The 25,638-nt window shown below is 36.4% G+C and overlaps 1 protein-coding gene across 1 annotated transcript; it reads left to right on the forward strand.

Moving 5' to 3' along the window:
* The first annotated feature begins 934 nt into the window (after window positions 1–934).
* LOC105962838 (eukaryotic initiation factor 4A-3) lies at window positions 935–4,843 on the forward strand. The gene is made up of 6 exons (XM_012987178.2): window positions 935–1,408; window positions 2,077–2,317; window positions 2,480–2,560; window positions 2,888–2,995; window positions 3,294–3,413; window positions 4,168–4,843. Exons 1-6 carry the CDS (start codon window positions 1,101–1,103, stop codon window positions 4,534–4,536), a joined length of 1,227 nt encoding a protein of 408 aa, XP_012842632.1. The 5' UTR covers window positions 935–1,100; the 3' UTR covers window positions 4,537–4,843.
* The last annotated feature ends 20,795 nt before the right edge of the window (window positions 4,844–25,638 follow it).

A 25,638-nucleotide genomic window follows, 5' to 3' on the forward strand; every position in this document is an offset into this window, starting at 1 on the left:
ATTAATTTACTGTCAACGGCAACACAATTACATAAATGTAATGTCAACGGCAGTACAATTACGTTAATTAACTATCATTGACAGTATAATTACGTTAATTTACTGTCAGTGACAGCACAATTACGGTCAACGTTTAGCGGCGGACGTGGAAAAACAAAACAAACCAAACAAAACAAAACAAAAAACTTAAAAAAACACTAAAAAAAGAGACCGCCGGAAACCGGCGAAAAAATCCGGAAGAAAAGAAAAGAAAAAAAAAAAAAAAAGCAAAAAAAAAAAAAAAAAAAAAAAAAAAAAAAAGTCAACGCCGGAGACCGGCGTTGACCGCCGGTCAACGCTGGAAACCGGCGAAAAAATCCGGAAGAAAGAAAAAAAAAAAAAAAAAAAAAAAAAAAAATTTAAAAAAGTCAACGCCGGAGACCGGCGTTGACCGCCGGTCAACGCCGGAATCCGGCGGCAAAAAAAAAGTTTTTGAAAAAAAAAATATTTTTTGAAAAAAAAAATTTTTGGGTCAAAATTTAATAATTTGTGAAATTTGGGGTCAAATTGAGATTAAATTAAGTTAAGGATGAAATTGGAGCATATTAAATTATACTCCAAAAAAAAGTCAAAATTGAATTTTTGTGGTCAAAATTGAACTTTTATGGACAAAATTGATTAATTTGGATTACAATTAAGAATTGGGTATAAATGGTTGAGGGTAATATTGGGATATACATGAATGTTTCCTTTAGTTATAATAAATATTAAAGGGATGGGCTTATTGGTAAATGAGATATGTCCCCTAAACCTAGAATAATAAACATGCTTGGTTGGGGACTTTTGCATAAAAATCCCTATAATTTATCCAAACGGGTGGCTTCTGGGTCCATGGCCCGACAAACCCTTGCGGATTTCCATCCGTAATTATGGCGCACGAGTGTCCTTTGTCCTTGCTACTTTGTAATCTTATAATAAGGGTGGGACTTGTAAAGCGTATATTTGCCCGCAACTTCAATATAAAATACATTCGAACTCGCAACCTAGGGCTTTATTCTTTTACCCTCTTGTTTCCGTGTGATATTTTCTCGCCTCGGACGACTCTAAGTTAAGCCAGCAACATGGCGGCGGCGAGCATTGAGAGAGGAGGAGGGCGGCGAGCTATGGAGGAGGAGGACGACGCTAAGCTCGTATTTGAGACTTCGAAAGGCGTGGAGCGAATCATGAGCTTCGACGAGATGGGAATAAAGGACGGCCTCCTCAGAGAAATCTACAACTATGGGTTCGAGAAGCCTTCCGCAATTCAGCAGCGCGCTGTCCTCCCCATTATCTCTGGCCGTGACGTTATTGCTCAGGCGCAGTCTGGTACGGGCAAGACTTCCATGATTGCTCTTGCTGTTTGCCAGATTGCCGATACCAAGTCCTCAGAGTATGGTTTTATTTCCCCCTCCTTTTTTTTTTTTATTTTTTTATTAGTTTAATGCAACTCTATTTGTGCATCTTAAATTTATTTAATTCATAATATTTAGCATTGAAAAGAGCAAAAAAATTGTGTCTGGAAAGAACGCTCACACTCAGTTAATGATGTTAGGAATACATTCCTTACATAACTATACGAATCAACAATTACAACCAGCCTCACCCCTTGATAGCTATGTCATTGAGAATTTGAGATAGTTGTTTTTCACTTGTATTTACATCTTTAAGAATTGTCAAGATAATCAGTTAACCCCTTCCACTATGATTGCTGAATTTTACTGTGGTACCTCATCCAAATATTAATAAAACTTCCAACTATTATGGATTTTTATATGCCAAATGAAACAACTGAGCTCTTGCAAGTTGAGTCATATGTTCAGCTTAACTATTACCTATCACTTGGAGCATTGATAACGCCGACTACTCTCATTTGCTTAGATTTTAGTAATCAGTTTATTAGTCATCACAAATTAGTATCTTTTTTTTCCGTTCAACATTTATGCTTATCATTTGATTGCTTTTGGCATGTTATTTGAGTTCTATAGCCGATGGAAAACGGCGTAAAATCCCATTCTGATTTTGAAATACTTTCTTTGCTTGTATCTATCTTAAACTTAGGGTCCAAGCCTTGATACTGTCACCTACAAGAGAGCTGGCTGCTCAGACAGAGAAAGTAATATCGGCAATTGGTGACTATATAAATATACAATCTCATGCTTGTATTGGAGGCAAAAGTGTGGGTGAGGATATAAGAAAATTAGAACATGGAGTTCATGTGGTATCGGGTACTCCAGGCAGAGTTTGTGACATGATCAAGAGGAGAACTTTACGAACTAGATCAATCAAATTATTAATTCTGGTGAGTTTCATTTTCTTCTCTCATTTGATGCACTTGGACTCTTAGGAGTAGTTTTGTGTGCATGGTGCTTTGATATATGCACCAGTCATTTTATTATCATCTTGTACCTTAATTATGTTGTTCTGCTTATAACAATTTCTGTATTTCTTTTAAAATTGTTAGGATGAGTCTGATGAAATGCTGAGCAGAGGGTTTAAGGATCAGATTTATGATGTTTACAGATATCTTCCGCCAGAGATTCAGGTGATCTCTCTCTCTCTCTCTCTCTCTCTCTCTCTCTCTCTCTCTATATATATATATATATATATATATATATATATATATATATATATATATTATATGTGTGTGTGTGTGTGTGTGTGTGTGTGTTGTGAGAAATCTATTACTTAAAAATGCACTTCAAGGCACTATGAGCATACTATTTTTGCAGTTGGGAGCCATGAGTATGAATTATGTCATGGTTTATCTGAATACATATGATTTGTTTTCTGAATTTTCTGATGTATTTTCAACTAGGAAGAAAACACTTGTTCTGTCCATTTAAAATTAATAAAAGCCTTGTTATTGTAGGTTGTCCTGGTCTCTGCCACCCTTCCAAATGAAATATTGGAGATGACAAGCAAATTCATGACTGATCCTGTTCGGATACTTGTAAAGCGTGATGAACTGACCCTTGAGGTACTCTTCTGCCTATCTTCATTTTTGATAGTTATTTAATATTGTATTGTAGTAGTTGCGGGAAGCAAGCATGGGTGTAATGGGCAACTATGCACTATCTTGTCAGCCTATTTAGGGACACCTATAAGTAAATAGCATTCTTTAATTAAGTAGCGTTTGCAGTATAGGTGTTAGTTATAGAAAGTATCGTAAAACCTTCTCTCATGGGCAGTGTCATGAGTGTTCAGATATGGATTTTGCATCAGATCTTTTGTTCTGGTCCATGTTTACTGATTTTTATCTTTTTTTTTTATGACAGGGCATCAGGCAATTTTTTGTTGCCGTAGAAAGAGAAGAATGGAAATTTGACACTTTATGCGATTTATACGATATCCTCACAATTACCCAAGCTGTTGTCTTCTGTAACACGAAGCAGAAGGTAATCTTTCATTGACTTGCTTCTACATTCTTTGATGCGTAATTGTTACAATTTCTAATGGTACTCTTTCATTGACTTGCTTCCATTCTTTGATGCGTAGTTTTTACAATTTCTAATGGTTATCGAGTATGATGATGTTCAATCCTCTTTGCTAAAGCACATTTTAACCGTGCAATATCTTATTAATATTTCCTGGTTAAGGGTAATTCTATAGTTTCCTTTTTTGAACATGCTGAAGGTAAATAATTTGGTAAACCTTTCTTGATAGGATCCTGAATGTGCTGCTGTAACTTAATCTTTCCTGACATGACAGTGATTACTTGTGAGCTTCAGGTGTTATATGTGCAGTTTAGATACTCATTCTATTGCTCATTTTTATTTCCTTTTTGATTTGGTAATAAAGCGAATAGTTTCCAATAATTTGAGGTTTCCGATATCTAGGTCTCAATTATTTTTTAGCGCGTTATTTCAGCGCATGTACTAAAATTAATCAGGGAGTAATACTAGTTATGCAGTATACTGTAGATTGAGATTGCACTTAAAGAATATGAATAAAACATGTAGGACCTTAGAATATGTCCCGTATTAGGAGAAGACGGACTGCTTTATTACTTGGTGAATTAAAAGAAATAAGCTGTAAAATAACTTTTGTTACTAGCATTTGAAGGTGGGTTTTGGGTTATGGTGCTCGAATAATTGATGATAGTCATAGCAATTACCGTCACTGATTCTGTCTTCCCTTTGTATGTGACAGGTGGATTGGCTGGCAGCACAAATGCGTAAGAATAACTTCACCGTCTCTTCTATGCATGGAGATATGCCACAAAAGGAGCGAGATGCAATTATGGGAGAATTTCGCTCTGGCCAGACCAGACTTCTTATAACAACAGATGTATGGGCTAGGGGACTGGATGTTCAACAGGTATCTTTGGTGATTAATTATGATCTTCCAAACAACAGAGAGCTTTACATCCATCGTATTGGAAGATCCGGCCGGTTTGGGAGGAAGGGTGTTGCCATAAGTTTTGTTAAAAGTGATGACATCAAAATCTTAAGAGATATCGAGCAATACTACAGTACACAAATCGATGAAATGCCAATGAACGTGGCTGATCTGGTTTAGCTTTATTTATTCGCTGTCTTGAACTCTGGCCGGCTACACTTTGTCAGTATGGGCAGAGTTATGAAAGATCTTGGATAGATTAATGATTAGTAATGGCTGTCTGGGCTTTGTTTATAGTAGGAACACTAACTGCTGGAGTATTTTTGGTTCTTTTGGTATTGTGTTCGCAAGTAAATACTTTGGTTCTAATTTTAAATGCTACTTTATTGCTGGCTCTGTCACAGCTACTCGATAGTTTCTTCGTGCTTATGAATTTCTAACTTACTATTCCCATTTACTTTTATTTGATTGAAATCGTTTACTTTCAGTACAGGCCTTCTGATTGAGAGGTTTGTATGATTTGGTGTTTCTATAACTGCAGTATTGTTCTATACCGATGAAATGTAATACCAGATGTGAAGGGGAAAATAATTGTTTGTGGCTGAAATTATTTGTAGTTTCAGAGCTTTTTTTATTTTTTGAAATTTATATAATTTATATCGTTTTGGTAGAAAAAAATCTAAAAATGACAAGAACAGAAGTCTAATTTAGAGGTGTTTGCAGCAGTCGTCGTCGTGATGAAGAATAAGAAACAAGTTGCTATTTATAGTGTCTATGACATTGTATTTTTGCTAGGGGTTTTTGTGCATAAGTCTCCCACCAAATATCTTTATTATTCTAGGTTTACCAATAATCCCATCCATTTAACATTTATTATAAATAAAGTATATGCCAATATTACCCTCAACCCTTTATACCCAATTCTTAATTGTAACCCTAATTTAATCAATTTTGTCCACAAAAATTCAATTGTCACCACAAAAATGCAGTTTTGACTTTTTAAAAAAAAAAAATTTCCACCGGATTCCGGCGTTACCCGGCGGTCAACGCCGGTCTCCGGCATTGACTTTTCAAAATTGGAGCATACTTTAATATGCTCCAATTTCATCCTTAACTTAATTTAACCTCAATTTGACCCCAAATTTCACAAAATATTCAATTTTGACCCAATTTTTGTTTTCAACAAAAAAAAAAAACAATTTTTTTGCCGCCGGATTCCGGCGTTAACTTTCCAATTTTTTTTCGTTCTTTCAGATTTTTTTGCCGGTCTCCAGCGTTGACTTTTTTTTTTTTTTTTTTCTTTTCTTTTCTTCCGGATTTTTTCGCCTGTTTCCGGCGTTGACTTTTTTTTACTGTTTTTTAAGTTTTTTTTTGTTTTTTTTTGTTTTGTTTGTTTTTTTACGCCCGCCGCTAAACGTTGACCGTAATTGTGCTGTCACTGATAGTAAATTAATGTAATTATACTGTCTATGACAGTAAATTAACGTAATTGTACTGCTGTTGACAATACATTTATGTAATTGTTCTGTCGTTGACAGTAAATTAACGTAATATTATTATTTTTTATTTTTTGTTATTTTTTTATTTGTTTGATTTGTTGACAAGTCAACGTAATTATATTACTGTCGTTGACAGTAAAATAAGTGTAAACACAATAATATTACTGTAAACAACATCAATATTATTATTTTTTTGAGTTTTTTGTTTTGTTTGAGTTATTCACGGAGTAACGTAATAATATTACTGTCCATTATTGTAATATTACTGTAAACACATTAATATTACTGTGGTTGACGGTAATATTACTGTTGTTATAGTAATATTGCTGTCAACCAAATCAATATTATTATTTTGTTTGGATTTTTTTTGTTTGTTTGAGTTATTCACGGAGTAAAGTAATAATATTACTGTCTATTATTGTAATATTACTGTGGTTGACGGTAATATTAATGTTGTTATAGTAATATTACTGTTGTTATAGTAATATTACTGTCACTCACAGTAATATTAATTCTTTTGGCTTTTTATTATGTTTACATTTGTTGAACAGTCAACATAGTAATATTATTCTATTACACAATAATAATGAGTTTTGTTGTGTTAATATTACTGTGCTAGAGATTAATATAGCAATATTACTGTGTTAAACTGTAGTTTTGTTAATTTTACTGTGTTTAACAGTAATATAGTTAATATTACTGTCAATCACAACAATGTTGCTGTTTAAACAAAAAAAAAGTTACAGAAATAAATAAACGATTTTTTTTTGAAAAGTCAACGCCGGAATCCGGCGGGAAAAATGTTTTTTTTTTTGAATTTTTTTTTTTGAAAAAAAAAGCTCTGGGTTAAAATTGAATAATTTGTGAAATTTGGGGTCAAATTGAGGTTAAATTAAGTTAATGATGAAATTGGAGCATATTAAAGTATGAGGGATTATTTTAGTCCTTTACAAAAATCTGGACCATGTGTGAACTTATTGGTAAAAAAGTTTTTTATCTGAATCTCTTTATGAATAAATACCTAGGCTTATCTGTAATGAGCCCCATATTAAAATGGTAACAATTGAAATTCAAAATTTTGCATACGAAATCTGATTAGTTTTCAATACGAGTATTTTTTTTAAGGGGCAATTTGCTATAGGTCCTCCTATAAGAGATTATATGTGTTAAAATCCATCTAATAAACTCTAATTTCCAGCAATTTTTTGTATTTATAATTTGTCAAAAGTACCCCTATCAATATCTCTAGTAATATACGGTAAAATATATCTTCAAAATCAAATCCCCCATTTCTCTCCCTATTATACTGCAAATCCGAAATTCCAATTGCAAAAATCTTGAATTCGATTTCTCCCCTTATTCTTCAAATCGAAAAACTCACCACGAATTTTGAATCCTTCAAGAGGTTTTGGGTGTTTGGTCGTTTGCAGTTTTACCAGGTCGTTTGCATTTTGTCTTTGGTTCGATTTGCTGTTCAATTTTTGGGTTCTCGGTCGTTTGCAGTTTTGGGTTTGCTGCAGTTCTTGGTTCTTGGTTGTTTGCAGTTTTCGATTTTTGGGTTCTTGGTCGTTCGCAGTTTTCGATTTGGTCGTTTGCAGTTTTCGATTTGCTGTTCAATTTGCTGTTCAATTTTTGGGTTCTTGGTCGTTTGCAGTTTTGGGTGTTTTGGTTGTTTGCAGTTTTCGATTTGCTGCAGTTTGAAGTTTTCGATTTTTGGGTTCTTGGTCGTTTGCAGTTTCGGTTTGGTCGTTTGCAGTTTTCGATTTGCTGTTCAATTTGCTGTTCAATTTTTGGGTTTTGGTCGTTTTACCAAGTCATTTTGGGTACCAGGTCGTTTTGGGTGTTTGTCGTTTGCAGTTTTACTTCGTTTTGTTTGCAGTTTACAAATTATTGTTGCCCACTTTGACTTCGTTTTGTTTGCAGTTTACAAATTGTTTGTTGCTCGGGATCAACGGCTGGTGTTAGGGTTTGTTGTTTGGAGTTCATACGATGGCCAAAACACGATTAAGTGGTAATCAATGATCCTTTTGTATTTAGTTTGTTTGCTATTTATTTCAAATATTTCAATAATAATTTGAGAAACCGTTTTTTCCCCCTTAACAGCAAAGGATGACGATGATTTCCAATCCCCGAAATCAGGTAAATTGAGGGGTTTGTGTATGTTACGACTATGGTTATGTTTATTCTAAAACAATACGTTTGAAGAACCTAATTATGTGTTCTGACTTTGCTATTTACATTTATCTGTTATGAGTGTGCAATTTGAATTTCAATATGTTCGTTTTGGATTTCCAAATTTTACCGGTTTTGTTCAAATAATAAAATTTTTGATTTTTTATTTTTTGGTACTTTGAAGAACCCATTTATTCGTTTTTCATTTGCAAAAAACTCATTTACTGAAAATTTTGATTCGGACGTAGTTGGGTTAATATTGCATATGGCAGCCTATTTTGAACATAAGACAGGCTTGTGTTTGTATAAACTAAAAAAAACAAAAAAAAATGTAAATTGAAATTACAATAACCAACCATGGGCTGCATTTTAAAGTTGCACATAGCTTATTTGAGGAGTTTCGTTAGTGGTAGTTTCAATCAATGTTTGTTTATTATGAGTTTGCACTTAGTAGTTTTGTTGTTATGATTTCGTACTTAGTATTGTTGTTGTTTTTTGTTATGAGTTTGCATCTTGGAATTCAAAGCGTACATTTCTTATTAAGTACCGTTTTGTTTGCAGTTTACTTTGTTTGCAGTTGCATATGATCTTTGCTATTTTCAAGTACCGTTTTTTTTTTTTGCTAATTTTCGTGTTACTTACATATGATGCTTTTTGTTTGCAGTTTATATTTTGCAAGTCTTGTATGCACTTGCATAAATTATTGATGTTTGATATTTGCAATAACACTCTTTAGTTAATTCCTTCGTTATGAATTATCTTTCCTTGTTTGCTTTTTAGACAACCAAGCCAAAAAAAAGGAGATATCTCTAAATGGCCGTTCAACATCATCCAAAAGGAAGGAAACAAAATCAACTCCAACTGCAGTCAAAACCCAAGAACCACTAACCGTTACAGAAAAGAAACACCGCTTCACATCATCGTGCGAACCTCGTTTTGTTTTCCATGTATTGCACTTTGCAGTTTCACTCTATGTTTGTTGATAAAAGGATTTCATGTGTTTACACTCACCTTGTAAATTCCAAGTTCAAATTGCAAATGAAAATATTTGCTTTTTATATTTGCATTCTGTAATATTATTTTTCTCAAACTAATACTAATATCAAATTTATATTTGTTGTTTTAATGTTTGCATTATTTGGGGTAGGGTTTGTTATTTACTAAAATAATATAACAACACAATCAATAAAAAAACAATAAAATTTTTTTTTCGAAAAATCCAAAGAAAAAAGAAAGAAAGAAATGACATGGTGAGATTTGAAGAGAAGAGAGAGAAAGAAGAGGTCAGAAAAATAAGAGGAGAGAGAAAGAGAGAGGAAAGATAAAATACATGAAATCGTGAGGAGAGATAAGTGAGAGAAAGATGAGAGTGATATGGGGGATTTGTTCCCTTATTTTACATAAATAATTATTGCATATTAATATTAATTAAGGGTATTTAGGTCTATATACTAATAATTTAAATTAATTTACATTATTTTTATTGACTAAAGGACCTACACCTATATTCATCTTATGAAATGGACTTCCACCTATATAAGTTTCAAATAATGGGTGTCTAGCCAATTTCCCCTTTTTTTAATACAATCCTTTTGTACATTTCGACGTGCGTCTCATAATTCATTAATCCTATATAATCCCGATGCTTAATATCAATTATTGATATATTGGATCTGCGAAGGCATACGGAGTAAAAATGATTTGATTATGTGTTTTTACTTATGCGGTTTCAGGCACATGGAGTAAATGATTTGATCATGTGTTTTTAGTTTTTACTTATGCTGTTTCTCTGGTCGTAATATTGTTTTTCTTTCATGTATTATTAATTTCCTTAGTGCTTTTATGTTATGATCTGCCAAAAGGGAGAATATGGTTAGTTGAAAGGGGTCTTAAGATATAAGTCTTTAGTAACAAATTTTATTAGAAATAAATGACAAGTCTAACTAAAATTTGCTTCACATTCTTTATTAAAATTCATTCCAAAAAATGCCCCTCCACTCACAAATTCGAAATTACACCAAATTGTAAATATGCTATGATGAACTATGGTATTATTTAACATTTTTAAGTTTGCATCTAGCATTTTTTTTAATTTATACGTGGAACACGTTTTTTTTTTCCGTATTTTTTCATTATATAAAAAACTTATTTTTTTCCCCTTCTTTTCTACATAAATTGAAAATTATGATTTTTTTTAATTTTTTCGGTCATAGACATCTACAGAAACCAGAAACCCTAACTCCTCCTACAGACCTTAGCCACCAGACCCATAGACACCCATAGACATCCAATCGAATTTTTTTAAATTCCCCCACCAAACCCTAGATCCGCTCCTCCACCACCATCATCCACCATCACCACCATCATCGAGCGCCGCCATCACCCATGCCCAACACCATCGTCGCGCCTTCCACCATAGATCTGACTTTACACCACCATAGTTGCCGTCTCATTACCTCTACAACCATCCGCTTATTGCCGCCGTCTCCACCGCCATAACCACCGCCCCCCTCAATAGTGGATTAGAGTGGTGGAGAACGAAAGAGATAGAGAGATATAGCGATATCGAAAAATAGAGAGATAAAGATTGAGAGAGAGAGAGAGAGAGAGAGAGAGAGAGAGAGAGAGAGAGAGAGAGAGAGAGAGAGAGAGAGAGAGAGAGAGAGAGAGAGAGAGAGAGAGAGAGAGAGAGAGAGAGAGAGAGAGAGAGAGAGAGAGAGAGAGAGAGAGAGAGAGAGAGAGAGAGAGAGAGAGAGAGAGAGAGAGAGAGAGAGAGAAATACACAACGAGAGACAGAGAAAGAGAGCGAATTGCGAGAGAGAGAGGGAGAGCGAATTGCGAGAGAGAGAGAGGGCGAGATTGCGAGAGAAGAAAAAAGAAAAATAAATCTGAGATAAACGTGACTTTGGAATTTATGGATTTAGGTTAAGGGTAAATTAAGGATAAAAGAAAAATTGAGGATGTGACTCATATTTATTTTTAAAGGATTTAGTTCATAAAAAAATATTAAGGTTGTATTCTACATCTAATTATGTTTTCAACTAGGGACCTCTAGGATATTACCTCTAGTTGAAAAAGGGAGAAACGGTTAGTTGAAGATGTTGGAGAAGAAACAGGTTTTCATTAATAAACCACCAAACCCCCCCCCCCCCCCCCCCCCCCCCCCCCCTCCTCTAGAATAGAAAATATGCAATCCCCTAAAATGGAAAATATTATGTAAAAAACTCATTTGACTTTTTAGACTTTTTCCAACACCCATATCCCAATCTTAATTAGTAAGACCCCCTTATTAAGATAGGATAATACATAATTACCCTTAACAACAGTTTTTAAAATAAATCAAATATTTAATAATAATAAATTTATATAACCGTTTCCTTTTTTGTAGAGGTACGTGATATTCTGTACATAATCTTCAAGTGTGATTTCAGCGTGATTTCACCAGAGACAATCAAGTATATTTTTGGGCGAGATTGAAGTGCCTAGTCGTGATCTATATACCGCTCTGTGCTTGGTGTTGAAGAAAAGTTGCATGGAAAAAGGTGAGCCATGAATGGGAAGTGTTTTTTTTGTAATTAAGATTATGGATTATAATGTTTTTGATTCGCAGTTGTTATTGTTGTTTCGTTCCGATCCGATTGTTATGGGTTCGTCTTGTATGTGTTGTATCTGATTTCAGCTTTATATCAATTTACAGAGTAGTTACATTGCACTGGGATGTATGTGATTACATATTTTGTTTTGTTGTGGTTTTTGTTTTGTGAGGTTCTTAATTTTATACAATTGAATTTTAAAAATTCTCAGTTATAATGAGGTTTAACTTACAGAGTAGTCATATTTGTTTGTTTGTTACTATATTAGGCAGTTGCAATGAATATTGTAGGTCAGAGTAGTCATATTCGCCAATTTTTTTTTTCAGCGGTGCACATTATGTCTTCCAACATGATGGTTGTCTTGAAGTACGGAGGGTCGTTTGGGGTGAAGATATGCTGAGCTGATTTTGCGTATGAGGACCTTGTTGGATTTGTGACAGAGAAGTGGTGCAACTTGAATGCGAGGGATGTTTCGATGACATACAATGTTGATGGTTATGGCGAGGGCATGGTGGGTGACAATGATGAGGTAATGTATATGAAATCTTTGGTTCGACAACTAGGCCTTACCGTGTTGAGATAACTGTGAAGCGGAAGGACAACGTTAATGCATTAGTGTTGGCGAGGGTACCACAAACTACCTCACTCAATTCGATGGGTAATTATCTGAGTAACGACATGGGTGTTCGTCCGAATGCGCTGGCATTTGATAACACACAGTTGTTGAGTGCCAATTGGAGAAATCTTATAAGGGAAGTAGGGCAAGGATTTCGCAACAGGGCTGTTGATTTCCGGATGCATTGCGGAAATACGCAGTTGAAGTTGGATTTGAATGTAACTATGTGAAGAATGAACCTACAAGGATTACGGCAGAGTGCAAATACATGGTGATCAAGAAGTGTATGTGGAGAATTCATGCCTCGGTACAGAAAGCAAACAGATTCTTTTATATTAGGACATTTGAAAAACATCATACGTGCGGAGCTTCATTTGGTTCATCGAGCAAAAATAGATTGACATTTGATTTAATTTCGGGTTTGATTATGAATGCAGTTAGAATCAAACCTAAAATGGCCCCGAATGATGTCGTGCTCAATGTCAAATTGTACTACGACATTGACATTAGCTATTTTGTTGCTTGGAAGGCACTTGCTGCGGGGAAGCATCATGTGTTTGGTGATGCTACGACGTCGTACTCTTACTTGCCCTTGTATTTTGAAGAGCATGGGCGTAGCAATCCGGGCAGCATGTACCATTTTGATGTCGATCCAGTATCAATGAAGTTTAAAAGGTGTTTTTTTTCTTTTGAAGGGAGTTTGTCGGGGTTTAAGGCATGTCGCCCTATGTTCACTCTTGATGGGACCTTTTTGTCTGGGAAACACAAGTGAATCCGTCTAAGTGCCTTGGGGAAAGACAGTGAAAATGGTACAACCCATTTTTTTTGTTTTAACATGACTATATATGACTATAGTACTAACTGTAATTTTCAAATTCCTCAGGTTTGTTTCCAGTAGCTTTTGGAATAGTGAACGAGGAGACTGATGACAACTGGGTGTATTTTCTACGACATTTAAAAACTGCTATTGGAACAGATCGTGTGCTGACATTCTTATCGGATCGTAACCATGGAATTTTGCGCGGTGTGAAGGACACACATTGTGCCTTGTCCACTTGCAGAGCAACCTGCTGCACACGTGTAGAGGCTGCCCGACTAGTTTTCAAAAGGGCATTGTTGCTAAATTCAATGCTTGTGCATATGCACCAACGAAGATTGAGTTCCATCAGAAGTTGAATGAGTTGAAAGAATATGGAGGCGCAAAGGTAGATAGTTTCATTGCTGACTTACCTTTTGCTAACTGGACATGTTCGTATTTTGTCGGAGATCGGCATAATGAGATGACCTCAAATGCTGCTGAGTCGTGGAGCTCGAAGATCAAGGGTGCTCGTGATCTACCATCACAAATTTTATTGATTATATCAGGGGTGAAGTCATGATAAATATTATCATAAGGGCTGAGGAAGGGGCGGCGATGACAACGGAGCTTAGCTCCAAAGTCCATGAGCAGGTGGATTAGTTGGTTCAAGAAGGTAGAGTATGGGTAGCGAGGAAGTCGTCGGATCATATGTTCGAGGTTCTATGCGACCCAACTGTAGTTGTTGATATAAAAGAAAGAGTGTGTTCGTGCAGGATGTGGCACATCACTGGATTGCCATGTGCTCACGCTGCTTGTGTGCTGTTCAATAATTCTAACGAGGGCTATAAATATGTTGACAAATATTACCGCAATGAGTCGTACCGGGAGACTTATTCGCACCCTGTTGTGCCGTTTGTGCAGCCTACGATTGACAATAACATGCCGATTCTTGGGCCCCCAGACCACCACGTTCGTAGAGGAAGGCCTAAGTCAAAAAGAATACCATCGAAGCGGGAGAAGTGTTAGAGTAGGCGACCAACAAGCCAACATGTGGCTGTGGTCTTTCCATTTATTCTTGTAATAAATAAAACTTTTTCGTATTAATGATAAAAACCACCTTGGCATTCTATATATTTGTCCCTTTGTCACAAACATAGACATAATCATTACAGTTATTACAAGTACTAGTAATTGATCTTTAGGATCGTGAGATATTTACTTTAGTATTATAACTGTTACAGGTGTTCCTAGTCGAAGGGTTACGCCACCAATGAGGATATCGGCCTTTCCCATTAAGAGACTAGCACTTAGTGAATGTGTACTGCATCTCATCAGTAAACGGTATGGTGATATCAACATGCATTAGTGGGTGCTCGTAAGTTGACGAGTTCACTGAACTCCCTCACCCTAGAAATCTCTAAGTGGTCCTCAATAATCGAGTAGAGATATCTATGGTATAGTTGTACACCATTAGTCCTTATGACCTAGACATCACCGTGACTTCACTAGAGGACCAGATGTATAGTGACCTATCCCTGAGTTCCACCGAGGACCGCACCAAGGGCCAGTGTTCGTGCAGTCCGAAATATAGTGGGAAGTCCTGTGCATTGTAGTCGAGGATTCGATCGCTAGAATAGTCTTGGATGTCATGTGTGTTCTCATAGTTTGCAATCTCCAAGTCTCTGGCCAGAGCTGACTAAGTAATGATTAGAGAATTCGATTCTCTAATTCATGCACGTACCGATAACAACAATTAGAACAATCGCACAGTCATTGAACTACTAAGGAGGTCTCGATGAACCAATGCCTCTAGTTCAATCGGGACATATGAATCAAAGGGATCGTACTGTACGTTAACTATATCAAAAGATTCTTACAGGCACTTCATTTGTATCTAGGGAATCATGATGCGTAGTTGCTAGACGCCAATCTTGATTCGTTGGGTGGTTAAGGTGAAACGAGTTTCATCTTAATCGTAACTCTAAGGGACGAGTTTTGACCACAAAGGGTTGTGGACCCATGGCTAGCTTACACGTGAACCAACGAGGGTCACACTGCACGTGCACTCGAGATCTTTAAATAAACGGTCAGAGATAAAAGTGTTTTATCTTTGCATGATTGGAAGTCAATATGATTGAGTCCAACATTCGTAATTTTGAATTATGAATGAGAATAAGAAAAGGAAAAGAATAGGCGAACATCTTAGTGAGCTTTCTAAATCGGGAAGTTTCCAAATTTAGAAAGTGCACTGAATTAGGGTTTCCACTTTTAGAAAGTTGGAAATCGAGGTTTGGCACTCGTAATGACGAGGAAATTTTAATGATTCCGAAAATGTAATCGTTACAATTTTCCGATCATTGAATTGAGAGAAAGGAGCGAGCGAAGAACTAACGAACTTAAGCTGTTGGGCTCGGTCCAACTGATACTCGTAAAACCTATGTATAAATTACCGCAAGTGTACAATATTGCGTTTTGTAGAATAGTGAATTCCAGATATCGATCCACAGGGAATTAAGTTCCTAAATCTACCAAGTACCGTAACTATACTATCCTAAACTTTATCTAGACATACGAACAATGGAGGATGAAATAAGCTAAAAGGAAACTAATAAAAACAACGGTCCGCCAGGACAAGCGAGGAATTCCGCCCTGTGATGGCTTCTAGGGTTAAATCCACCAGTGTACTATCGATAAAGATCTACAAATCCGAATCTATTGTCAATTCTATGTTCGCTAACACAGACACTAAAGTACCCTAACCCCCGTCTCCAGTGTAGTTAGAGTCTACCCACAGGTTCGACGTCTCCGTTTAGAACCTGATATTAAGAGAGCATTTAGGTGAAGTCCTTAAGGGCTACCCAAGCTGCCTCACGTCTCCGTTTCCACAACCCCAGCTATGTTTTTCTAAAATGAAACGAGAAATCCTCTCTCGAGTTCATTCCCATTTAGAATCAATTCAACTGTTGGCCAAACAATCGAAGGCATTTAATACAGGAAAACATAAACATAATCAAAGAACGACAAATTGATCACATATTTGAAAATCAAAATCAATATATACAAGGTTTCATTTCCGTAAAAGAAAATGTTCAGTTCATTACAAACATAGCATCCAAATGAAGAACATGAGAAATCATAAACTAAATGTAAAGAAAAAGCTTATGAAAAATCCGAGTCGAAACCCTGGTTGAAGCTTCCTGCGACGAACTGGCGAGAAGTAAGTTCTGATTCTGAAATGTGGACGAAAAGTAAGTTCTGATTCTGAAATGTGGACGAAAAGTAAGTTCTGATTCTGAAATTGAAAAACTTGACAACAACAATTTTTTTGGTGATTTTCATCACAACTTTTTCTTTTTCCATTTTTTTCAAACGGGTATAATCGTGACTTGTGCAAGGCTCGATACCACTGTGTTGTCTCTCTGACCCATGTATCGAACTTTAGTCCAGGAAACCCCCAAGATTGAAAGCTCGAGAGACTAGGCGACGAAGTGCACCCAACGGGTTAAGCTCGAGTCAGAAAGGCTGGGAAATCAGAGCGTGAATCACAACAATACCGTATTATTAATTTTTTTTTATTAGAACACAATAACATAAAATAAAACGTAAATACCATTGATTGAACTTTTAGCCAACAACTCGAATTGTGAATACACAATTCAAATCTAACTCGGCCCCCAAACCCTAGACTTATACCCCTCATGTAACACCCTGCATTTTCGGTAAAATAATGTTATTTTATTTTACCACCTCTATGTGCAAATTTGTGAAATTAGAATTTATAATAATTCTTGCATGATTTGTGATTACGTAAATTATGTGATTATATTAAATATATGATTATGTGAATTATGCGATTATGTGAAATATATGATTATGTGAATTATGTGATTACGTGAATTATGTGCTTAGGAAATATTTTGAGATATTATGTCGAAATAAATTATTTTTCATGAACTAGGATTTTATTCTTGCATATGAATTTCAAGAGCATTTCATCATATTTATGCATGCACAAAATTTTAGAAAATAAAATTTTCTCATGCATTTGAGGATTTTTAATTAGTGTAGAAAATTAGAAAATCCTCCCCTCTTTTTTTTTTTTAAATTTCTGGACATCAATACACCCAGACACATGATTTAAAAATTTGCATATTAATTAGGAATAGACATGCATTAGTGTGGTTGTACTTTGAGCATTAAAATAAATACATAAAGCTAGTCTCCCTACTATCTAGACTAGGCTTACTTTTTCACTCCCACACTCCACTTTAAGTAGACCAAAGGTCTTTCTTCTTCCGCTTTTCTTCTTCATTTCGGCATCCACAACACCACAACCATAGCCACCACCTTCTCAAGCTTGAACCACCCAAGAACCACCACCACAACTATTTTCAAAAATTGCAAAATCACCCCCGCAAAAAGATGTATTTCCCTTTCTTCTCCATTGGCTTTGAACTCTCCAAAAACTCTATAAATACCTCCAATGCCCAAGATCAAAATACACTCTCAAGCTCTAATCTCACTGTCTATAAGTTTAAGGTCTTCTTCTATTTCAACAAAAGGAGAATTTTCGGCCAAACTTAGGAGTAAGCTTTCTTCTTCCTCTTCTTTCTTCATTTTTTTCGAAAGAGCTAAGCTCTTCTTCATCCAAGTTCTTCTTGTTCTTGTTCTTATTTTCTTAAAACATAATCTAACTCTTAATCTCTTCTTGTATTAGAGAGAAAAGAGCTAACAAATCCTTCCCCTAAAGAGTAGAGGTGAGAATTCTTGAATTCTTGCTCAAACATGCAACACCACTAGTATTTTCGATTTTATGTCATTTAATTGTTTATTCTTGCATATTATGTGATTATATGGCTTAGATGATGATTGAATGTTAGTATTTTGAAAAGATAACTTTGTTCTTGAAGTTTTATGCTTTTTCGAAAATTTGGGGAAAATAGCTTAAATTGCTTATTTGGCTTAATTAGTGTATTGCATGTGTTAATCTAGTGTTTGATTGTTGATTTGTGAAAAGAAAATGAATTTTTGGCCTAGCTATGAAACTTTCATATTTTTAGGGGAAAAATGCTTAAATTGCTTATTTGGCTTAATTAGTAGCTTGCATGTGTTAATCTAGTGTTTGATTGTTGATTTGTGAAAAGAAATTGATTTTTGGCTAAACTATGGAACTTTCGAATTTTTGAGGTAAAGTTGCTTAAAATTGCTTGTTTGATTTATTTGGTATCTTGCATGTGTTGATCTTGTGTTGGTTGTTGTTTTAAGGCCTTGCATGTTAAGATTTAGTGATTGATTGTTGATCTAAGGTCTTGCATGTTAAGATCTAGTGATTGATGGTTGATCTAAAGTCTTGCATGTTAAGATCTAGTGTTTTCTATGAAAAATGATGAAGGAACTAAGAATTTGTGCTAACTTGATTTAAAATACTCTTGCATGTGTAGATCTAGTGAATTTACTTGAATAAAATGAAAAGATGAAAGTCTTAAACTTTATTCTTGTAAAATGTTAGATTTAATGAAATTTTGATTATAGATTGTCTTTGCATGTTAAAATTTTGGTTATTTCTTGTATTTGATTATGGATTATGTTTTTATGGCTAAATGATTTTGTGAAACTCTATGTGTAATTTTCTATGTGCTCTTGCTTGTTTATGTGTTGATCATTGGGTGTGAGGATGAGAGAAGGGTTAGTAGAAGAGTGCATGTGTGGGTGCATTAGTGTCATGAATTTTTAAAAGGTAAAAATATGTTGGAAGGTCTTTCGAGGTTACGGTAAATATCCGGGGTACGATGAGTCGGTACCGTAGGGCCTATGGGTGGTTTGATTCCACGTAGATACACGGATTCGTAAAAATATGAGGTTATTTACCGGGAACTTAGATTGATTCTTCCAAAGGGATTCCCGATGATTTTTCTTATCATGCATGTTTTATTATGGTGTTGAGGATATAGATGGGAAAATCTCACTCTATGGTCTTGGGATCGTAGGGTTATAAAGGTGGGAGATTCTCATTCTATAATCCTCAATACGTGTCATGGCATAGGGTTATAAAGGTGGGATATTCTCACTCTATGGTCTTGGGATCATAGGGTTATAAAAGTGGGAATTTATCTCACTCTATGCGTGTGACAATTATGTGATGAAGAAATCCGACGAAAAAGGGAAGTATATGATTGTTTTAATTTATGTTGCATGTCTATGTATAAGATATATGTATGTATATATATGTATGCTCTATGTGCTATGTGTATTCGATAATACTTCAAGATTTTCATTGAGTCCTCAAAGACTCATATAGGTGTTGTATGTTTGTAGGTATACCCGATTTGGAGCCCGAAGAGTGAAGATGGGAATCGAGCTTGGGAATCGGAAGGAGATCGTATGGAGGGGTTGTGGATTGTGTTGGCTCTTAACTTAGTTATGTGGTTTTATTTGTATAATATGCTTGTAAAAACTTTTGATACGGTTTTAGGTATTTTCTACCGTTTGCTTCCTCCGATCGGTGGAAATTATTAAAAGACAATATGTGTAATAGTAATTAGGATTACCCCATTTTGGATATTTAATCGGTAATCCGTAGTATCTTGTAACCGAAAGCGAATTTTTACTATCTATATGCATGCACGCTTTTCGGCTAGTAACTTCTTCGTGTTTTCTCTCGATGTTTGAAAATTGTTTTCATATAGGTGCTCTGTTTAGAAAATCATAAAATTTTAGGAGTCTCTGCATCTCTCTGTTCTCATCATTGTGATAGATTTTTTGCATGATTTGGGTAGGTATTCAATTAGTTATGATTTATTTCTCACTACTGCACTGAAACAGGGTCATTCGAGTGTTTTCTGTTACAACTGGAGTTTTACCCACTCAAATGCCTTGTTTCCACTTGAAAAACGTTTTAAGCTTATGTTTCCGCCATGGGGTAAAATTGGGTAGTTTTGGGTCAGTGAGGAATTTATTATGAATTTACAAAACTCCTCCCCTGTTCTGGATTTTAAATTGAGTGACTATGGCATTTTATATATTTCTCTCAAATGGTCAAGAATCATTCAAAACTGTTTTAAATGAGTGATTTAGACCCATGGTAGATGGTATGGTATTATGTTGGGATTAGTTGCATGAGTATTTTAAGAGGAATTAATTTTTAAAGTTTCTACACTGAATCCGTCCGAATTTGCATTAGATCCATTATACCTAGTATTCTTCTAGTCTTGTATGTAGTATGCATTTAGGTTAATTGATCTATTAGGGTTTAGTATCGGGTGAGATCTCTCCCTCTTATTTAAGAAGAAATTTTTTTATGTAAATTTATATATCCACAATAATCATTTTAAAAAAGTCTTCCGTTGAGATTAAATATTATAAAGAATAATCGAGAGAGGGGTGTCACACCTTGGGTGGTATCAGAGCAACGATCCCGAAAATCTCCATACGACATAAGGATCTTCACGATTCTCAAAGCACGGCTCCAACTGAGCACTCGAGCAGGTATATGTTTTATGTGAATTCTTTAGGGCTAATGTGAATTGTTTGTGTATGTTTAAGTATTAAATGTCAGGAGCAAGAACTCGAGCTCAAAATGCCGCTAACGATCCTCACAATCAATCTCGTACCATCCAAGACCTCAGCGCCCTCGTCCGAGAACAAAATGAACAAATCAACCGCCTTGTTAACCTTCAAAACCGAAACCCTCCTCCACGTCCTTCACCACCTCCCCCACCAAGAAATACAGCCCCACAAGCCACCTATGAGCGATTCTTGAAAATGCATCCTACCAAATTCCACGGCGGCCCTAATCCAACTGTTGCCGAAGATTGGATCAAATCCCTTGAGGTCATCTTCGAATACATGGTGATGAACGACAACGACCGAATCCATTGCGCACTATTCTTGTTGAAAAACGAAGCCCGAAATTGGTGGGAAGGCGCAAAGAGTGGGATCGATCAAGCAAATACCACTTGGGAAGCTTTCAAAGTTCTTTTCTTCGAAAAGTACTTTTCCAAGAATGTCCGAGCACAGAAGCTTACGGAATTGCTCTAACTCAAACAAGGAAACCTAACCGTTGCCGAATTCACTCGACGTTTCGAGCAAGGAAGCCTCTACGCACCTTTCATATCCAAAGACGACACCGAGAAGATGAATCACTACCTAAGGGGCCTCAACCCGATAATCAAGCGCGACGTTCGACTAACCTCTGCTTCTACTTTCCGAGGACTAGTAGATAAAGCCTTAGAAGCCGAACAAGATGAGATGGAAAGAAACCGAACCTCAACAACGCCAAAGGAAAGCAACCGATCAACCGAGTAACCGCGACTCCGAGCAACAAACCCTTTTGCCCTAAATGCAATCAAGAGCACTCAGGCGATTGTGTTGCCAGAACCAACCATTGTTTTCGATGCAAGAAGCCTGGACACATGGTCCGAGACTGCCCAATCGCCCCGAGACAAGTGCCAGGACGAGTATTCGCCATGACTAGAGACCAAGCCGAAGCTGACCCATCAATGATCGCAGGTATCGTTAATGTCTATAATAATTCCGTGTATGCCCTCATCGATTCTGTGTATGCCCTCACTCATTCATCTCAAGTACCCTTGTTGCCGAACTCCGCCTAGTCCGTAGTCAAGCCGATGCCTTGTTTGTCATACTCATTCCTTCCGGTGATGAACTTAAATCCAATTTCATCATCAAATATTGCCCTATTCAGATTCATAACCAAACCCGAGCATCTGATCTAATCATTCTACCCACTAAACATTTCAAAATAATTCTCGGAATGGATAGGTTATCGAAATTCGACGCCCAAATTAATTGCGCTCACAAGACCGTTTATCCTTACCGAATGGAAGTTTTCTCAAATTCCGAAGCTTGCACAATCCGTCGATTCCTATCATTTCCGCCATCAAAGCGAGCAAACTTATTCAAAATGGACATCTATGCCATTTGGTCGACATAGTGGAAACTCTCAACGAAGATAAAGCCGACATTTCCAAAGTGCCAACCGTTTGTGAATTTCCCGATGTCTTTCCCGAAGATCTCCCCGGTCTTCCGCCCGATTGTGAAATCGAATTTGAAATTAGTTTGATCCCCGGTTCCGCTCCTATCTCGAAGGCACCTTATCCCATGGCGACATTAGAGCTAAAGGAACTCAAGGACCAAATTCAAGATCTTATCGACAAGAATTCGTCCGCCCTAGTTTTTCCCCATAGGGTGCTCCGGTACTCTTCGTGAGAAAGAAAGACGGAACCCTCCAAATGTGTATCGATTACCGAGAACTCAACAAGGTCACTGTAAAAAAAACAAATATCCTTTGCCAAGAATTGACGACCTTTTCGACCAATTTCAAGGCTCCACGGTCTATTCCAAAATCGACCTCCATTCCGGATATCATCAATTGAAGATCAAGAAGGAAGATATTCCGAAGACCGCGTTTCGAACTCGTTATGGCCATTACGAATTTGTAGTGATGTCATTTGGTCTAATCAACGCCCGGCCGCTTTCATGGATCTCATGAATCGAATCTTCCGCAAATATCTCGATCAATTTGTGATCGTATTCATCCACGATATATTACTGTATTCAAGAAATGATGAAGAACATCGCAATCATTTGGAAATGGTGTTCCAAACTCTCCGAGTGAACCAACTAAATGCGAAGTTTTCCAAATGTGAGTTTTGGTTAAGACAAGTCCACTTTCTTGGTCACGTAATTTCCAAGGAAGGCATAGCCATCGATCCAAGCAAAATTGAAGCCGTTTGTAATTGGTCAATCCCTCGGAATGTTGGAAAAATCCGAATTTTCCTCGGCCTTGCAGGCTACTACCGACGGTTCGTTCCGAACTTTTCCAAGATAGCCGCTCCACTCTCTTGTTTGACCCGAAAGGAAATCAAGTATCGATGGACTCCTGAATGCGAGTCTAGTTTCCAAGAACTCAAGAAACGATTAACCTCGGCACCAATTCTCGCTCTACCTGATAAAACCGGAAACTACGTGGTCTATAGTGACGCCTCCAAGCACGGGCTCGGAGCCGTCCTAATGCAAAGTGGGAACGTAATAATTTCCTACGTCTCTATACAATTCAAAAAATTACAAGAAGAATTACCTGACGCACGACTTGGAACTCGTGGCAGTTGTGTTCGCCCTCAAAATTTGGAGACATTACCTCTACGGCGAAAAATGTTCGATCTTAACCGACCACAAAAGTCTCAAGTACTTCTTCACTCAAAAAGAGCTCAATATGAGGCAAAGAAGATGGCTTGAATTAGTCAAGGACTATGATTGCGAAATTTTTTACCATCCATGTAAAGCCAACATTGTCGCAGACGCTCTTAGCCGAAAATCCATGTCCGCCTTGATCATTAAACCGCCGCTCGAATCAACTATCAAGTCCGCTCAAGACCATGATGATTAACTAATAAAGATCCAATAAGGCTTAGCAACCGGTCAAAATCCAAACTTCTCGGTGACCGACGGCAAACTCTTGAAATTTCAAGGGAGAATTTGCATTCCGGCAAGCAAAGAGATAAAGGAATTAATTCTCGATGAAGCTCACAAATCCCCCCTACTCTTGCCATCCGGGTGAAACCAAAATGTATCAAGACTTGAAGAAGTTGGATTGGTGGCCAGGCATGAAAAAGGATATAGCTAAATACGTATCCGAATGCCTAATTTGTCAACAAATCAAAATGGTACATCAAAGGCCCGGTGGACTTCTACAATCCAACCTTATTCCCGAATGGAAATGGGAAAGAGTAACAATGCACTTTGTCCAAGGTTTCCCGAACACTCTTAAGGGATCCGATTCGATATGGGTAATAGGCGATCGCCTAACTAAGTTCGCACACTTCTTAGTGGTCAAGACCACTTTTAGTCTCGAAAAGTTGGCCGAATTCTATATCAGAGAAATCGTTCAACTCCATGGAGTTCCGATATCAATCATCTCCGACCGAGATCCTCAATTCATTTCCAAATTTTGGAAGAGATTGCACGAAACGATGGGAACCCGTCTATCCTTTAGCACGGCATATGATCCCTAAACCGACAGACAATCGGAAAGGACAATCAAATCCCTCGAATATATGCTTCGAGCATGTATAATGGATTTGGGTGGAAATTGGGAAAGCCGTCTACCTCTCATCGAATTCTCGTACAACAATAGCTGCCAATCTTGGATCGACATGGCACCTTAAGAAGCATTATACGTAAGAAAATGCCGCTCTCCAATCCATTGGGATGAAGTAGGAGATCGAATATTATTAGGACCCGGGCTAGTCCAACACATCGTCGAAATAATCAAGAGTAATCGAGAGAGGGGTGCCACACATGTGGTAAAACGAAAGTTTATTAAAATCCACATAAATTCCATACGGCTCGATCCCTCGGCTTTCCCCGAACTTGGTTCAACTTACTTTGCTCCTCGGATTCGGATCATGAGTTACCTACACAAAGATAACTTCTATACGAGCCTTTAAAAAGACCCAGTAAGAATCCGGAAGTAATAACAAGGTTTTGATTACACATAATTTTTATATATATACCCATATATATATATATATATATATATATATATATATATATATATATATATATATATATATATATATATATATATACACGCATACACGAACACATAATAAACTTACGATCATTCAAACCTACACTTACTATACCTTACCTTTACATTTTCTTTAAACCTTTTAAGGATACTTAACATCCTTTCATATTCTTTCAAAAGTCGGGTACTTAACACCCTTCTTTTCGTTACTTTAATATGCTATATGCATGAAAATGAGACTCTAGACTTTTTTAAACTTTTTATCAGAAAACATTGGGCCCGTTTGGAAAAACAATCATGGAGTTCGATAATAAACCATGTATTTTGGATCTTGTGATCTATAACTTTACTATAGCAAAATTAGTGGTTTATAATCCCGATTCCTATGTGAATCAGTCCCTATGGGGGCAGGTCCCTATGTGGCCCCCACCTATCAACCACTAACGGAATACCAGCCTCCCGTATCCCATACTTATTAACCTAGATCCACAACCAATTTCCAAACGTTTTTAACTTTGAAATAGCGTGATTTATGAATCTTAGACTTACTAATGAATCGCATGAAGCTTACATGATCAATCTATGTTTACTTTCACATAAACAAGCACAAAAGGAACAAGTACCACAACAATCATACTTCACATCTTTAATCAAACCATTGAACACATAATCATATAGAACATAACACTTTTGTTTCACATTTCATTTCATAAGTACACACAAACATTTAATATCACATAGTATCACCAAGAAGGGAATTCTTCAACTTTAACCATATTATAATCACATAATCATATAACCATGTCATTCATAGCATATCAATACCACTCATATCACGAATTATGAAAATGATCACGCAAGACATTACTTTACTCTAATCACTTAATACAAAACCTTTCTCTCAAAAGTGCCACATAACATCACAAATAATATACAAAAACAATCAAGTATTGTAACTCATCATATAAATCAATAAATCATTTTTCTAAATCTTGTTTGCACTTGATTCATAACACTGTTCTAGGGTAGTAGACTATAGTTCATACTTAGGGCAT

This window comes from Erythranthe guttata, chromosome 11 (genome assembly GCF_056151865.1).
Source record: "Erythranthe guttata isolate IM_541 chromosome 11, IM_541, whole genome shotgun sequence".
Taxonomy (NCBI): Eukaryota; Viridiplantae; Streptophyta; class Magnoliopsida; order Lamiales; family Phrymaceae; genus Erythranthe; species Erythranthe guttata.

Coding starts and splice junctions, on each gene's coding strand:
- LOC105962838 (XM_012987178.2), top strand. CDS start 1,101: ATGGCGGCGGCGAGCATTGAGAGAGGAGGAGGGCGGCGAGCTATGGAG. Junction 2,318..2,479: donor CAATCAAATTATTAATTCTG/GTGAGTTTCATT, acceptor TAAAATTGTTAG/GATGAGTCTGATGAAATGCT. Junction 2,561..2,887: donor ATCTTCCGCCAGAGATTCAG/GTGATCTCTCTC, acceptor TTGTTATTGTAG/GTTGTCCTGGTCTCTGCCAC.